Here is a 16,635-nt window from a genome sequence, read left to right as displayed (position 1 = left end):
GATTTTTTCCTTTGTCTTTGGTTCTCAGAAGTTTAACCATGATGGTCTTGAAGTAGATCTCTTTAGGATTACTCTCTTCGAGGTTTGAGGTTTTCTCTTTTTTTTTTTTTTTTTTTGAGACAGGGTCTCGCTCTGTTGCTCAGGCTAGAGTGCAGTGATCATGGCTCACTGCAACTTCAAACTCCTGGGCTCGTGTGATTATCCTGCCTCAGCCTCCCAAGTAGCTGGGACTACAGGCACACACCATTGCACCCAGCTAATTTTCCTATTTTTTGAACAGACGGGGGTCTCACTCTTGCTCAGACTGGTCTCAAACTCCTGACCTCAAGCGATCCTCCCACCTCGGCCTCCCAGAGTGCTAGGATTACAGGCGTGAGCCACGGCACCCAGCCTCTCCACTTCTTAAATGTATAGCTTAATGTCTTTTGCCAAATCTATGATATTTTCAGCCATTTCTTCCAGTACCTTTCCAGTCCCATCCTCTTTTTCCTCTTCTTCTGAAATTCTGATGACAGGCATGTTAGATCTTTTGTTATGGGCCCACAGGTCCCTGAGTCTCTGTGCATGTTTTTTTCTGTTTATTTCCTTTCTGTTGCTCAGACTGGGTAGCATCTATTTTTCTACCATCCAGTTCACTGATTCTTTCCTCTGTCCCTTTCATGCTGCCGTTGAGCTTATCCACTGAGTTTTTTATTTTAGTTATTATATTTTTCATTTCTAAAATTTTCATTTGATTTTTCTTTATATCTTCTTTATATTTTATATTGCTTTTCTGGGACTTAGTTTTTTCTTTTATTGTATGTATGTTTGTAATTGTTCATTGAAGTACTTTTTAATCACAGCTCAGCTGTGTCAGATATCACTTTGACATCTGTTGTCTCAATGTTGACATCTTTTTCCTTCTTTCAGTTTGTGATCTTCTTGAGTGTTGGTATGAAGAGTGATTTTTGACCGAAACTAGGACGTTTTTGCATTATAAGACTGGATCCGGCCGGGCGCGGTGGCTCACGCCTGTAATCCTAGCACTCTGGGAGGCCGAGGCGGGTGGATCGCTCGAGGTCAGGAGTTTGAGACCAGCCTGAGCAAGAGCGAGACCCCGTCTCTACTAAAAATAGAAAGAAATTATATGGACAACTAAAATATATATATAGAAAAAATTAGCCGGGCATGGTGGCGCGTGCCTGTAGTCCCAGCTACTCGGGAGGCTGAGGCAGTAGGATCGCTTGAGCCCAGGAGTTTGAGGTTGCTGTGAGCTAGGCTGACGCCATGGCACTCACTCTAGCCCGGGCAACAAAGTGAGGCTATGTCTCAAAAAAAAAAATTTTTTTTTAATTTTATATTAAAAAAAAAAAAAAGACTGGATCCTATTTAAACCTTCTGCTTTAACTGGCGTTCTAGGACACCCTGCCGGCAGGGGCAGGCAGTGCACCTCCCCCATTACCGACAGGTGGAGGGAGAAGTCCAGGCTCCCCATCTGGCCTCCAGTGATACTCAAGGTGGGGACTCCTCAATACGGCTGGACAGGAGTGAGAGTTGGGGTTCCCCACGTGGTCTCTACCAACACTGGAGTAGGGGGCTTGTTATCACTGGGCAGTGGTGAAAGTCTTGACTCTCTACTAAGTCTCCTCCGATACCATCCAGCAGGAAGCAGAGGGGAGCCTGGTTACTGCCAGTTAGGGGTACATGTCCAGGTCCAGGCTCCCTGTGTGCTCTCTGCTGACCCTGTGGGCAGGAGGGGAGCTTGTTACCACCAGGGGGTAACCCCAGCTCCCTACCTGGCCTCCTCTGCCACTACCCCAGCAGGAAGGAGGAGGGGTGCCTCGCTGCAGCCTGGCAGGTGTGGAAGTCTAGGCTCCCCACTAGGCTGGCCCAGGTGCAGGTGGGGCTTTTGTAGCTCTGTGGCTAGATATATGAGGCAAAAAGGAAACCCAGGAAACTCACCACCATGTCGTTGCTTAGGTCTCAAGATCCCTAGCCAGTCTGCCCTCTTTTCTCTACTTTTCAGAATCTTTTTATGTTTGTTTTGTGTATAATGCCCAGGGGTTTTTGCTGCACTTGTTGAGAGAAATAGGGAGACCTGCATCTACTCCATCTTCTCAGAAGCATGAATCCTCTTTGTTTTTAACATCAAAAAAGTTTAAAAGTAATGTTCATAGTTTCTACTATTAATTCCTTGGTTGAAATGTTAGATATTTGGTTGGGTTCTTAATATAATGCATTTTTTCCTGAGGTAGAAATGTGATTTAGCTCTTGTTTTTATTGAAGATGCTGTGCAAAAACACATCTATGTCCTCTGATGATAGTATTCTTAAGAGAAGCCTGGCATAATCATAAAGGCTTTCTTCTTGTTCTCTTCTTCAGAAGGTATTTAAATTCAGAACCTAGACCAAAGAAGTTACATGACACACAATAAATTCCAATTAATGAATCAGCAAATGGACAAACACACAACTGAATAAAATGGTAGATATGTATAGTACTAGTATATACAGTACTATTTCGACCAAACATTTATAAATACTAATGTCTGGTTGTTCTATGTTTAGGGAAACTTGTTAGGATATGCTATAAGTGTAGCTAAAGGAAATAGGCTCAATGTGAGGAAATATACCATGTGAATGAAGTATTAATTAGCACAACTCTTTGGGACAGAAATTTAGCAATGTTTACCAAGGCTTAAAGTTGCTGAAACCTCAGTAATGCAATTTCCTTGAGAAATAAAAATAGAAAAGATTTTATGCATGAGCATTCCTTCGATTTAAAAAACCATAAAATTGAATAAATATCATCATTACAACTATGTAAAAAGCAAAAAAGGAACAGAAAAAAAGATCAAAAGGAGCTGCAACACAATTCGGGGGCTGCACTAAACAATGAGACTATTGCCTATTCTGTATTTTCAAATTACCTTTAATGAAGCATATTATTTTCATAATAAAATACCAGCAGTTTATGCCTACAGCACCAGAAGCGAGAGAGTGAATTACAGTTGTATAGCCGAGCACAGGGCGGGAAAGTGAAGATGTCACATTTATATGTTATCAAGAGCATTATTGTAAAACTCCATTACATTTGACACCCAGACTCTCCTCCCTTGACTTCCGCCTGCTAAAGGTTTATCTTCACACAACACCCTGTGGATCTTCCCCAGCTGCAATTCAGTGCCCCGGTGACTCTCTGGGTCCTGACCACAGACCAGGGCACGGCTGACCTTCCCATTTGCCCGCCCTCTCGTTTCTCTAGTCTCTCTTGTGTGTTCGTGTTCTTGATGTAGTTCCATTCTCTCCTCCGGGCTGTGGGACTTGGGTGGGTGACAGCCTTTGTAGGCAGACCTCCCCTATTGCTCAGGAGGCAGCCCCCTAAGGAGCTCTGTCAGTGTCCTGGGGAATCCAGAGTTCCTAGGGAATGCCTGGACTGGGCAGAAGCAACCCCAGTGTAGACACTTTGGGCTGAGATGTCAAGAGGTGTAGACTGGTTCAAATGGCCCTTGCATAACGTAGCCTTGCATAGCTGAAGAATTTTTTTTCCTAAAATGGTTTTAATTTGGACTGTGTCTGAAAAGGACTGTTTGGTCTTGGGAGGTAAGTGTGAGTGATTCTAGGCAGTCGGGGGCCAAAATCAGATGATGACGTGCTGACAGAATAAAGAACACAGCTCCCTCTCGTGCTGGCGGGGGGGGGCCCAGGCGGGAACAGGCTGGGCGCCCACAGCCCCCTGGACTGCTCTGCTGAAGGCCTGTGCCTTCAAATACAATGTGATAATGGTCTCAGCAGAGCCATGGGGCCAGCCGCTGGATAGTGGGGAGCAAGGAGATCTCTCTGGAAGAAGTAAATCGTCCGTTGCTCATCACCCTACAGCAGGCTATGCAGCAGCTCCCACCCTTCCCTTCTGGTAATGGTACTGATGTCCCTCCCTGACATGCTTCCTCCCACTGCCAGTCATTTCATTACTGGTGGGGCTCCGGCCCCTCACTGGGGATGCAGCATGGAACCAAGGCCTGAGCCAGCGGGCCTGTGTGGCACGGCCCTGGCCTCGGTAACCGGTTCAGGATGGACTCAAGTAGGAATTCTGGCTGAGTCTGATAAAGTGCCTCCTCTGTCCAGGCTCTGTTGCGAGAGTTTTACAAATGTTAACTCAATTAATCCTCACAGTGGCCAGATGAGATGATACTATCATTATTATCCCTATTGTCAGATGAGGAAACTGAGGCACAGAGACATCAAGTAACATGCCCAGGTGACAAAGCTATTCAGTGGCAAAACCAGGATTCGCTAAGCAGTCTGATGCCAGAGTTCCTTCTCTTAGCACTCTGCCGTAGAGCCATCTAGGACAGAGGGCACAGAGACGGGCTTTCTTCTCTGACGGACTGGAAGCTGAGACGCAGGCTCTGGAGCTGCTGCTGCCGTCCTGCCCCCACGTGGAACCTGAGAACGGAGCTCAGGCAGCATCGGGGCGGATCTGGAGGAGGAGGAGGGCAGATCCGGGCGGCAGGTAAGCTCCAGAATTGGGTCAGGTCTGAAGCCAGCTCAGTAACGTGACCAACAAATTCTCACCTTCCCATCTCCCTACCCGTTCGCTTGTTTCTTAGCCCAGTCTGAGTTGGTTTGGGTTACTTCCCCCAATCACATTTTCTGTTTTCTCTTCCTAATAACTCCTATTCATTGGATATTGAAAGTCCTTGATAGAGCGTCTTTTCTTATCCTTTCTCTGCTATCACTCAACTAGTTATTTGTCTTTTTGTTCTACTTCCTGGCAGATTTCTCTGACCTGATGTTTTAACCCTTTTAATGAAAAACATGGGGAGGGATATCACATTTTTTATTTCTAGATTCTCTTTTCCAATTGTTCCTTTTTTATTGGCATCTTAATTTTGTTTCATGGATGTCATCAAGTCTCATTTCTCTGAGGGCACTGAGTATAATTTTTTAAAGGTATCTGCTAATCCCGGCATTGTCTCAGTTTCCTCAATGCTCCTTTTCTCGGTTTGTTTTGGCTTCTGTCTCTTTCACATTCAAAGGTTCCTCCAACTGTCTTATGATCCTAAGGAATCCATTCATATTGAAGTGTAGACGTGAACAAGCTGATTAGACACTATCAGGGTGTGGACGGGCTCAGTTTGGTGGCAGCCAGATTTTTCACAGGAACCCCTAAATGTCAGGGCGTGGAGGTCCTTTCCTTGGGGGCAGTTCAGTTCCTCCAGCAAAAGAACTTTTTCACCTCGTTCCCCGGGCACAGGAGCCGGTCTGCTGGCCTTCTGGAGCTCGTGATCACATACGGTTCACCGCAGTTCTGTTTTCAGCACGGTCCCTCATCCCTACTCTTCCTTCCTGGCATTCCCAAGCTGAGGGCTCCTCCAGCTTGAGTTCTTCAGGCAACGTCTGGAATCTGTGGAGGCAGAGGAGGGGCCCCTGAAGTCACCTGTCAGGAGACCGGAAGAGAGGCAAGCTCCTTCAGTCTGGCTCCTACGTCAGTGCTTTTCTGGTTTTCACTATGGCACTTGACTAGACCCTTGGTTTCTCCCTGGAGAGAGAATTCATTCATTCGTCCACATGCACTCACGCAGCATTCATATGGAGGGATAGAAGCAGCAGAGAAGACCTTTGTCCCCTGCCCGTGAGGAGTCATTGGTTCCGTTACAGACTCCCAGTCCCCACTCTGCCCTAAGAAGGGGGCCTGGGCTCTTCAGGCAGGCTGGGGAAGAGATGGCTGTTCATCTAGCACCTGCTCTGTGCCAGGCACTGTACCAGGTGCTTTTTCTATTTTCTCTTATTTTATTAACCCTCTTAACCACTCTGTAGGTAACTTTTATTATAGCTGTTTTTTAGACAAGAACCTAAAGTCTAAAAGCTTCACAGCTAAGGAGTAGCAGGCCTAGGATTTCAACTGAGGTCTGCCTAAGTCCAAAGCTTGTGCTCTTTCTTCACGTAAGGCTGCCTCTCCTGAATGGATTTATCCCCATTTTAGAGATAAGGAAACTGAGGTGCAGAGATGTTCCTTAGCCATTCTGGAAAATTCTTGGTGCAGGCTGTGAGAGAAGGCCAAGGCCTCATATAGGGGAGACAAAGGGTGTGTGCAGGTAACTGCAAATCATCCTGTGTCCCTAATGTCCCAGGCCTCTCTCCAGGGGAATTTTCTAGAAGGAAAGGCAGATAAACAGGACCACGAAGGCCAGCATGGGATAATTACAAAAAGCAGCCAGCCACAGAGGAGGAGGGTGTTCCAGGCTTGTTTATTTAAAGGGGTGATTCTACCTTCTCAAGATCTACTTCTCTCCCTCCCTGTTCACCAGATCCATCCAGAGGGGCAGCTCTGGAAGAACTGGAGCCAGAGTAAGGTCGAAGGGTATTGGGGGGAAGAAAAGACAATGGTAATTTCCTTTTCAACTAATTGTGTTATTCCCAAATGCCAGGCAAGACTGCTGTTTTTCTTGGGCCTGGGATGTTTTCAACAATGCTATCTAATTAAATGTTCTGGGGAAGAACAAATAGTCGCCAGACTCAAGAAGAAAACACTATGTATTCTCCTCAACTAGAAAATGTTGTCGTAATCGGAATTTGGCTGGAGAATAAAGATCCAAAAGTGATTTCATTCAGAAGAAAAATGCCTAATTTACCTCTTCAAAAGGAACAGGGTACAGCCGAGGACAGTCACAGGACCTGATAACAGCAGACACATATAAACACATGAGCTAAACAATCAAACCCTTTATGTAGCAAAAGCAGCCTTGTGCACAGAACCAACTACTCTATTTTGTTTCATCAGTTTTATTGGTCACATATCCAGAATTCATTATATAAATCTTTTAAAATAATGAAATATTACAAGAATAGTTTACAAGTCAGCTCTGATTGCACAAATACTTGACACAGGAAACCATTTTTACAAATACATATGTTTTCTTATAAGAATACTTCAATAAAGAAAATAAGTCTCTATACATCTTACAGCAAATTTTATGAAGTTTCTTTTTCCCATTCAACCACCATTTTGGGTTTTCTGTTACAGACAGCGTCCGTCACATCCAATAAACCAAATTACACCCTGCGCTGCTTCTCATGTTCAAATCCTATCGAGATTCATACTGTTAAAGAGTTTTGAGGCTTCCTTTTCTAAAAATATTTCCTGATTTGAAAAGAATCCATGTATTCAGGCCAGAAGACGTAATTTAAACAACATTCCTTCTAAATAGAACTTGTGCCAGATTCATCACTGTGTTTGGTGAATGATCTTGTCACTTCCCACTTAGGCTAGACCAGCTAGTAGCTTTGCCCCTGCTGTATCAAGTCCTCACATTTCTGACAGTTCCCAAACTGCAAAACAAAACCCTGCACACAAGAGTGAAATATAAATATTAAGAAAGCTAAAACATTACTACTGATTAGAGAACATGATTAAATTCAAGGTCTCTCCCAGATCAAAGAAGACAGAAAAGAAATAAAGTAGAAGGACATGGCAGTAGTTGTATAAAACACTGAAAAATCTGAAAAAGGTTAATCACTTAGGCCAGTGGTGTATCATTTCCAAAATGCCAGAGGACACAGAATCTTAGACCCTGTGGCCAACTGAACTCAATATTTGACATTCTTCTTATGCTGTGGCTTTGAAATAGCCCAATAAATATCCACTTGCGCAGAGCAAGTAATCATTTAGACCAGGGGAAATTTACAGAATACTGACAATGTTCACCTGAAGAGACAGGACCCCCCCAAGGGAAATATTTGGCATTCACTCCATTCCTTCACTGTTACTGAAAAGTGCTGAAAAGTGTGTCAACTTGGCAAAGCTTGTTTTCTTACTTCTCAGGTAGCATGAATTAAAATTAAGAAACTAGCAGTATTTTACTACAGTCAAGTTCCTGAGTACTCAGCTCCAATTAACCAATATTCTTAAAAAGATGCTTTAAGCAAGCCCTGTCCAATAAGAGATTTAATAGTACTTGGGAGTACAAGATGTCCCATTTCTCTTCTATTTCTTTTGACTTCTTTCTCACCCCAGTGTAACAAATCGCTACAGGTTTTTACCAAATGCTGCAGCAGTAGTTGAAAATGAGTTATTTTGCATTACCAAAAGTGTTCAATCACATTGTCACAGGTCACATTTGCATATAACTAGGAGACGGCCAAATGTTTACTGCAGTGATTTTGCAAATTCAGCATAGTCAATGTATCCATCATTGTTCTTGTCATCATCTCTCAAAACACCATCTATTATGTTAATCAGTTCATCTTCGCTCATTAGTGGTGCCTGTTCACTCCCCTCCTGCAAAATATAAAGTAGATAATGATGAGTTGCACATTTTACTGGAAGAAGTGCTTAGCTAATGTCCAAAATGTCCATGCTTATGCATGTCCAACAACTCTTTCAATGTAGTACGTGGCTATTTCTAGGCATTCATAAATCTATGTATCAGATATAGAGTCAATTTATAATAATCCAATTTAGAAATTACATTTGCCACTTAAAAGAAGGCCCTTCAAATTAGGCTCTTGCTTATTTGTTTTAAAAATTCCTGTTCATCCTTTTCTAATTACAAAAGCAACACATGTTCATTGTAGAAAGCTGGGTCTGGCATACAGATAATTATGAGTTTCACAGACTCCATGACACACAAATCCATCCTAGAGAAAAGTCCAAGCCCTCCCAAGGGTCAGCTCTGTGCACAATTTGCTTGATAAAGTGAAAAACAGTGACAATTGGACATCTTGGCATCAAAACAAGAGACAGAAGGCACTGCCAACCAGTAGAACCTGTTGTGTGATCTTTGAGGAGAAAGTATTTCCCTTGCTCCAGAAGCAGGTGCAGCAGGGCTCACCAGGCCAGGGGCTAAGCTAAGGCCATTCACATCTGTGGCTGGCTCTTCCTCTGCCGTATTTCCCATATCCACCAGCCTCGTCCGCCAGGACTGTTGAATCCTAATTCCTCTCCCTAATGCCATTCCCATACATCCTCACATCAATCAGTTTGCCTCCCACAGCAAAGAATCTTCCCAAAACAATGCCATTTGCCTGTGCAAAACTATTAGCACTCCCTGCTGCCTCCGAGCCAACCCCAACCTACACTCCTGGCAGCCAGTGTGATAACACCCACCTCTCCAACTTTGCCTCCCCTCTTCTTGACAAAGGGCAGTGTGGCAGAGGGGGGTGACGGGAAATCTGGAGGCAAAGATCTTGATTTCATTCTACTCCCTAGAAAACAGGAGTAGTAACAATGGCTATCCCTGCCTATTCAGGCTGTCACAAAGATCCAACGAGATCTCTAACCTACTTGAAAGTGCTTCAGAAACTACGGAACACTGTATAGTATCACACAAACCCTCAACAACTGCCAAGTCCCTCGGTCCCGGATTCACCATTCTCCGCAAATGAAGTAACCTCTCCCCTGCTCTGCAGTTTGACTGTGGTCTGTCTTTTTAGGTGCTGATTCTCAAACCCTGTTGTGTAGCAGAAATACTTGCAGCGTTTGTAAAGATACGAGTGCCCAGCCCTGGGGCTTCTGCCTCAGCAGGCCACCCTTTGCGGGAAGGACCGTTAACTAGGAGGAGGTAGAATAGAGCAGAGAAAGGAGAATTAGTACTCTTGATGTCCAAGGACAGTACAGGTCATCAAGATCGGGAACCAAATGGAGCCATTCCGAGATATGGCCCCCCCAAGCCACTGCCACACCTACCTCCTTATGGACATGAGTGATGGCTGTGGAGAGTTCTAAGCCGTCAAGCAAATTGTTGCCGTCATAATCATGCATTTTGAAATAGTGGAGCTGCAGTTCTTGTGGGGACATCTCTGCTTCTGGTTTGTTGATGACACCTTCTAGATGCTCCATGATATGCCTAAAAACAAACAGTCAGACTCAGACCACTTGGCAGAGACGCTGGGATCATGCTGAAACCTTAAGGACTCTGAAAAGTTCAAGATCTTAATCTTCATCCAGCTCAGCAAAACAAACAGCAACAGCAGCAGACCACACTCAGGGATGACATATATAGACAGGGCCATGAAAGGAGTAGGGAAAAAGTCAACCAGTTTATCTGTTATGCTGGCAAGGTTATAGTGTTTTTTTCCTCCTTATTATTAGAATTTTGGGGCCATCAATTAAAAAAATGTATTTTTAAAAATAATTCAAGGATAACAAAGTAAAACATATGAAGCTAACTGGCCCAGGACAAATGCTGCAACAAATGATTCTATGTTTGAATGTGTCAATTTAAAGAAAAGGTCTTGTTAGAGCCAAGAAACCTTAGTTATTTTCTGGATTCTGACATTACTATTAATACTGTGTGTGTCTGTGTGTGTGTGTGTGTGTGTCCGTCTGTGCTGAAAGAGAGAGAGACTGGATTCTGACGAGTCATTTGTCCCATTTGGGCCTCAAGATCCTCCACCTGTGATAGGATGATGAAAACAGAACACCTGGCTTACAGGTGGCTATAAGGAATAAATATCACCCTTGAACAATGTCTAGGAGCCATATAAATAGGGGGAAGGAAAGGAGGAGTGAGCGTGCCCTCGCAGCTGGCCGCAGCTGCAGGTGGAGGAGAGGCCCCCAGCCCACAGCCCCGGCTGAATACGTACTCTTGGTCATGCACGGCGTTCTTATCCAGGCCCACGCTGCTGGGATGGGAGGAGCTGGCCCCAGGCCCCTCAGCCCTGGCATCTGGGGCACAGAAGGCCCAGAGCAGGCCGCACAGGAAGGGGGTTCTCAGCAGCCGCAGGGATCTCATGGTCACCAGTATCTGTAAGATGGGAATCACAGAAGATGAACACAGAACAACAGAGTGAAGGTTTCTTTCAAGACTTGTCACAGTACACTCCTGGGAAACCTGAGGGAGCAGCGAGGTTAGGGAAGAGAGCACGTCGAACTAGACCATGGCCAGCTCTGCTACTAGACTGTGCGATGACCCTGGGCACTCCAAGTCCCCATCACTCAAATGACGTGTCCTGAAGCACCTTCAGAGTGCCAAGAAACTCTGTGAGAGCTTAAAGGGATTCAAAGATTATTCCTGCCTACCAGAAACTTACAGTCCACTGAGAGAAATGCTTTCTACCAAGAGCACAAAGAAAGGCAGAAAGTGAGGTGTCCTAGAGAAAGGAAAAGCCCCCTGGGAGTCCAAGGGAAGAAGTTTCCTCTGCGTGAATGAAAATCAGAAAAGGCCGACAGACCTGGTGGGACACTTCAGCTGGCCTGGACAGATGTGTGGAGACAACGGGAATGTGGGAGCAGAGTGGCAGGTGCCCTCAAGTGGGAAAGGAACTACCAGTAGTTGAGTAGGGCTGGAGCCTAGAGGGTATGAAGCAGGCAGAACAGGTGTGGGCTGCAAAGGCTGAACAGGCCAGGGGCTTGACACTCCCTGAGGATAAATGGGGAGTCACTAACAATATGTGAACGAGAGATGGGATCAGAGCTTGGCTTCAGAGTGATTCATCTGGGCACACAGGGGGTAAGGTATGAAGTGACAAAGACAGGACCAGAGGCAGGAACATGGTAGTCTAAGAGGGTCAGACCAAGGTCTGCAGCAGTGGACATGGAGAACACATTAACCCCTCATCTTCCACTCCCAGTGCTATGACAGCAGCAAGTAACGTAACCACGTGAGAGAGTACTAGAAAGGAAAGTTACAGACAAATTAGGATTCCAGCAAGTACTCCCAGGGTGTGGCTACACTTGGAATTCTGGTCAGCAAGGCAACGCAGTCAGCTATAGACCAAGCTCCCTGAGGGCAAGGAGTACTTTATCTCCACCAGTATTCCCCACCCAGGGTCAGGCAGGCCTTCAGTAACTGTTGGTTCAACTGAAAGTCCTGGTCCTACCTTGGGCTTACAGACTGACCTCAAAAAAGAAGGTGAAAGACAGCCGGGAGACCTACATGTTAGTGCAAAAACAGAGACCTGACATTCACTTCCCAAAAATAAGAACAGATTCTGCCCGATAACAAGGGCCAGTGGTTTCTAATGGGCCAATTGTAGCGCACAGCCCCAAACCTACAGCAGTGGAGATAAAGCACAAGGTACTGGTCATCCCTCACACACCACACAGAGCTCAGCTCAGAAGCTGCTGCTGTCTCTACTCTCCACGCCTGGGGCTGGGGCTGGGGCTGGGCTGAGGCTGGGCTGGGGCTGGGAAGCAGAGGTGCTGGAGCCCTCCCCACCCACCCTAAAAGGCTCTCAGGTAGGACCCTGAGAGTATGCCACACTACAAAGTTTAGAAAAATTTCCCAAACCCATTTTGCCCATTAGTAGTGTTACTTCCTATGGCCTCTCCTTAAAGGGGACACTAGTCACTGGGAGTGTAGCGTAACTTTCAGGTTGCTAAACAGCAGCATCTAGTCTTACCACTAAACAGTAACATCAAAATGAAATCTGTCATACTTAATGATAGGGAAAGATGTTCAATATGTTCAATATGCAAAAGTCTACAAAGAATAATTTGCTTTTGTAAAATTAAAAAATTATGCATATTTCACATACAAAACAATGGCTAAAAACTGTTAACAAAGATTATCTTGAGTCATAAGATTAGGATTGTGACTTCCTTTTTTTCGTTTCAATTACTTTTAAAATTTCCACTATAAACATATTTTTCTTCACAAATATGTATGTAATGTAATCTATCCTATAATTTTTTTCCAATACTATAGAGATGGGAATTTTTAAAAGGTACTTTTAGTTAGTTCTTATCTCCAGAAAATAATTCAGAAACAGCTAGAAACTACACTTCCAATTTTACTAAATAAAAGGGTTAGACCCTGACAAGGCCACTGCCCCTGTACCTTGTACTAGCAAACAAGGTCTCAAGTTACTCCTGGCAGTGACTGCCTAGGCCAGAACAGAACTTGTTCTGATCACAAATCTTAGAGTTCTGGGACATGAGGGACCAGAGAAGGGAATCCAGTTCCTCCCAAGCTTTTCAGAATCATTGACATGAAATGTCTCTTTCTCCAGCAAAACTCCTTCAATTCCAAGTCTGGCTGAAGTATTCTTCCCTTAAGCTACCAAGTGCTGCCCTTCAGAAGGCTCCTGTCCATCACTGATGACAGCTGTGAACGAATTCTTGAAAACTGCCTGATTACTTGTTAATGTCCCTTGCTGGACTAGGCCATGAGAGGGCAGGGACTGAATCCACATTTCCAGCATTGGGCACAGTGCCTGGCACAGAGGCTACCATGGTCCTTGGAGAGCTGGGGGGATTATGACCTTGTCAGACATGCTGCCAAGTTTTAATGTTGATGTAACTGAGAATAAAACTTTTCTTTTGGAGATGTCTATTAGAGAGACAGTTGAACTGAGTGATCACTGAACTCATGGCAACATTTCCTCTAACCATGTGGTTGGATGCTTAGCACATCAATTTGGTGTGTGTGTCAGGTGGGGGTAAGGGGTTCCATTCAGTCAGATAACACCAAAAAGCAACCAAGTCACTAATCATACAGTAACTGTGGGTCCAAATTATCCCTTCTTCAAAGGAGGCAGGATAAAGGCCAAGAACCATTCTTTTGAACTCATCCCACTCTGGTTTGCTGTTAACAGGTTTCTGGCCATCGGAACACAACAAAACGAAACCTATAACGCAAAGAAAAAAATCCCACCAAGCGCTGCATTGAAAACAGGGAATCCAACTGCCACCTAACAAACTAAACCGCTCACAGTCAAAAGGAAACATAAGCAACTCCCTCCTGCCCAAAGAACAAGTTGCATCATCCACACTCTAACTACTTAGCTCAAGGCCATGGGCAAACAGCCTGAAGATAAACCCCAGGAGTTCCAGAGCTCAATGGCCTTGTTCAGAAAATTATAAAGGCCAGGTTGGAGAAAAATCCAAGGAAGGAGAGATTTCTGCAAAGGGACTTCCGAACAAAACCCATGCCTAGAGACACCCCTCACAAGGAGCAGCGACAGTCCTGGGAGGGAAGTATTGGCTCTCCCGTAGTGCCCTGGCTCTAACAAGGTTCCTCTCCTGCTCAGCAGCCTTTGCTCCATCTGTCTGTCCTCTTCCTTCCTTCAAATGTCACCTGGGGATTCTTCCAGTCAATACCAATTGCTCCCTTCTCTGACCTCAGTCTGTAACCTCTCATACTCACTTGACCTCGATATACAGTCACATATTGTTCTCCTTTTCCGTTTTTCTCTTTTCCTCCCTGGCAGAGCCAGGACCCTGCCTTCTCTCTCATGTACCCTACTGAGCCCTGGCAGTGGGTCCTGGAAGCTAGGAGTATTATTCCCTATCACAGTGGATGTAGCCTAAACTGGAACTTTCCTCCCTCCAGTGGTTTGGCCCACCCTTTCCTCTCAGTGTGTCATTAGCCCTATCAGCACATAAAAGTTTAGAGCCAGCCTTCCTGCCAGCAGCTGGTAGCAGCTTTTCTCCCAGGCTCAGGATGCTCGGTTAACAATTCAAACTCAGCCAGGTGTGGTCCTATAATCCTAGCACTTTGGGAGGCTGAGGCAGGCGGATTGCTTGATGCCTGGAGTTCGAGACCAACCTGAGCAACAAAGTGAGATCCCGTCTCTACCAAAAGTAAGAAAATCAGCAGGGCATGGTGGCATGCACCTGTAGTCCCAGCTACTCAGGAAACTGAGGCAGGAGGATTACTTGAGCCCAGGAGTTTGAGGTTGTGGTGGACTATGATGACACCACTGCACTCTAGCCCAGGCAACAGAGCGAGATCCTATCTCAAAAAAAAAAAAAGAATTCAAACTCCAAGCAGCCAAACTCACCAGCATCCAGACTTCCTCTACCCAGAGCCAATGCCAAAGAAAAACTCTGTTACTTTCCCATTTATCCCTGCCATGGTTCTGGACTGAAGGCAAGAAAATAACCAAGTTTCTAGGCTAAAGAAACTTCTACATGGGGTCAGGGTTGAGAATTGTTCTGAAAAAGCAGGCATTTAATAACTTGATCTATTTGTTCATTTGGGGAGCCCAAGGAGCAGCTATGCTTCATTTATACATTTAACTAACATACTAACATCCCAGTAACATACTAACAGCTCAAGGTACTGAGGTTAGTACTGTGATCCAGACAGACTCCTCTCATACAGAATATGGCCTGGTGGAAAAGAGAGACCAGTAAGTAAATAGACACCCATTGTATACCCCAGAAGCCCAAACTCACACCTGAACTGACATATGAAGGATAGGGTTTATTTCAACCAAAGGATATTGCCTCAGACTGAAGGAACATATTGTAAAGAACATGCAAGCCCAGAGGGAACTTGTTCCAATCTAGGAACTAAAAAAGATTCCATATGGTTCAAGACACTGTCCAGTGCAGACAGGTGAGTCTAAAGTTAAAAGAGGGCAGGTCATGAAGGGCTTTAAAAGCCCTGTTCAAGAGCCTGGAAGAGCAATGGGAATCCACTGAAGGCCAGAAAGGGGATGAGGGGAGGGATCTGGTGACATGATCAGACTTCTGTTTTGAGACCATGGGTCTAGCTTCCCTGTACAAAACAGATTACAGAGGATCAAGAAGGGGTGCAGGAGATCAGTCAGGAAGCTACTGGGGTAGCCCAGAGGAGAGAGAAACAGTGGCCTGAACTAGGCAGGGCAGAGGGATGGGAGTGGGGAAGTGAACATATCCAAGACAGCGCTGCAATGGATTCAATATGGGAGGGAAAGGTGAGAATGATGCCCAGGTTTCTGGCTTGGGCACCTGGGTGGATGGTGGTGCCAATGCCCGATGAGGGAATACAAGAGGAAATCAGCTTCCCCCGCCTTCCCAGTCCCCTGCCCCATCACAGCCCAGCCAACTTCTCCCTGGGCGGACAGGACCCGTGGTCTCCCCGCACCGAGGAAGGCGGGGGAACGAGCGGCAGACGGAGACTAACGCCTCTGGCCCAAGCCCTTTTGGACCCGCCCAGGAGCAGTATCCACCCGGCACAGCTGGTCCCACAGGCAGGTCCTGGGGGCCCCAGGGGCCAACGAAGAGGGAGAAGATCGGCCGGCCAGACCTGTCTGGCTCCAAAGCGCGCGGCGGGACACGGGATTCCGCCCCCGGAGACAGGCCGTGCTCGTAGCTGGCTAAGCGTCCCGAGCCGGCCGGGGGGCCGAGTCCCCAACCCAGACCACTCCTGCCTCCCATCCTGAGCCCGAGCATCCAAAAGGTACACCGGGATCCCATCCCGCTGCGACGACTCAGTGCCACTCACGTACCTCCGCCGCCAGGGTCGGGCTCCGCCGCTAGCCTGTCCGCTCACTCCCACGGTCCTCGCCGCAGACGCGAAGCCCTCCGGCATGAGCCTCGTCAGACCCCGTCCCCAGAACGGTCTTCCTTAGCTCCGCCCCACCCCTTCGGCCAGCCCTGCGCACGCGCACTCCCTGCAGCCCGCCCATTGGCGCCGAGGGGTCCCGCCCCCTGTCCCGCGGCCGGCGGAGTGGATGGCTCCCGTGAGTACACGTGTAGCGGGCCCGCGCCTAGCACCGCCAGGGCAGACTCAGTTCTCTACCTGCCTTCCCGAGGGCGACACTTGGCTCCAGACTGGGCTGGTGGCCCCCTGGAAGCCTTAGGGGCCCGGCACTTTGCCAGGCAACTCCGGAAGCCCTCAGGAACCTGGTTCAACGTGGGACGTGGGATGGCGGATCCGGATGGGGCGGACTCCAGAGCCGGCTTCCAGCTCCTCCTCTCGCTCACCTACACCGGTTCTTTGGT

At 46.5% G+C, this 16,635-nt stretch overlaps 1 protein-coding gene across 1 annotated transcript; it reads right to left on the bottom strand.

Annotated features, from left to right (window-relative positions):
• Nucleotides 1-6,999: 6,999 nt before the first annotated feature.
• MCFD2 (multiple coagulation factor deficiency 2, ER cargo receptor complex subunit) lies at nt 7,000-16,274 on the bottom strand. Its single transcript, XM_069494936.1, has 4 exons — nt 16,140-16,274; nt 10,566-10,726; nt 9,667-9,826; nt 7,000-8,259 (listed from the first exon to the last, which is right to left on the bottom strand). Exons 2-4 carry the CDS (start codon nt 10,712-10,714, stop codon nt 8,128-8,130), a joined length of 441 nt encoding a protein of 146 aa, XP_069351037.1. The 5' UTR covers nt 10,715-10,726; nt 16,140-16,274; the 3' UTR covers nt 7,000-8,127.
• Between the last annotated feature and the right edge of the window lie 361 nt (nt 16,275-16,635).

The sequence above is a fragment of the Eulemur rufifrons genome, chromosome 19 (assembly GCF_041146395.1).
Source record: "Eulemur rufifrons isolate Redbay chromosome 19, OSU_ERuf_1, whole genome shotgun sequence".
NCBI classification, from domain to species: Eukaryota; Metazoa; Chordata; class Mammalia; order Primates; family Lemuridae; genus Eulemur; species Eulemur rufifrons.
The sequence above is the reverse complement of the archived record's forward strand: the minus strand, read 5'-3'. Positions and strand labels throughout refer to the sequence as shown.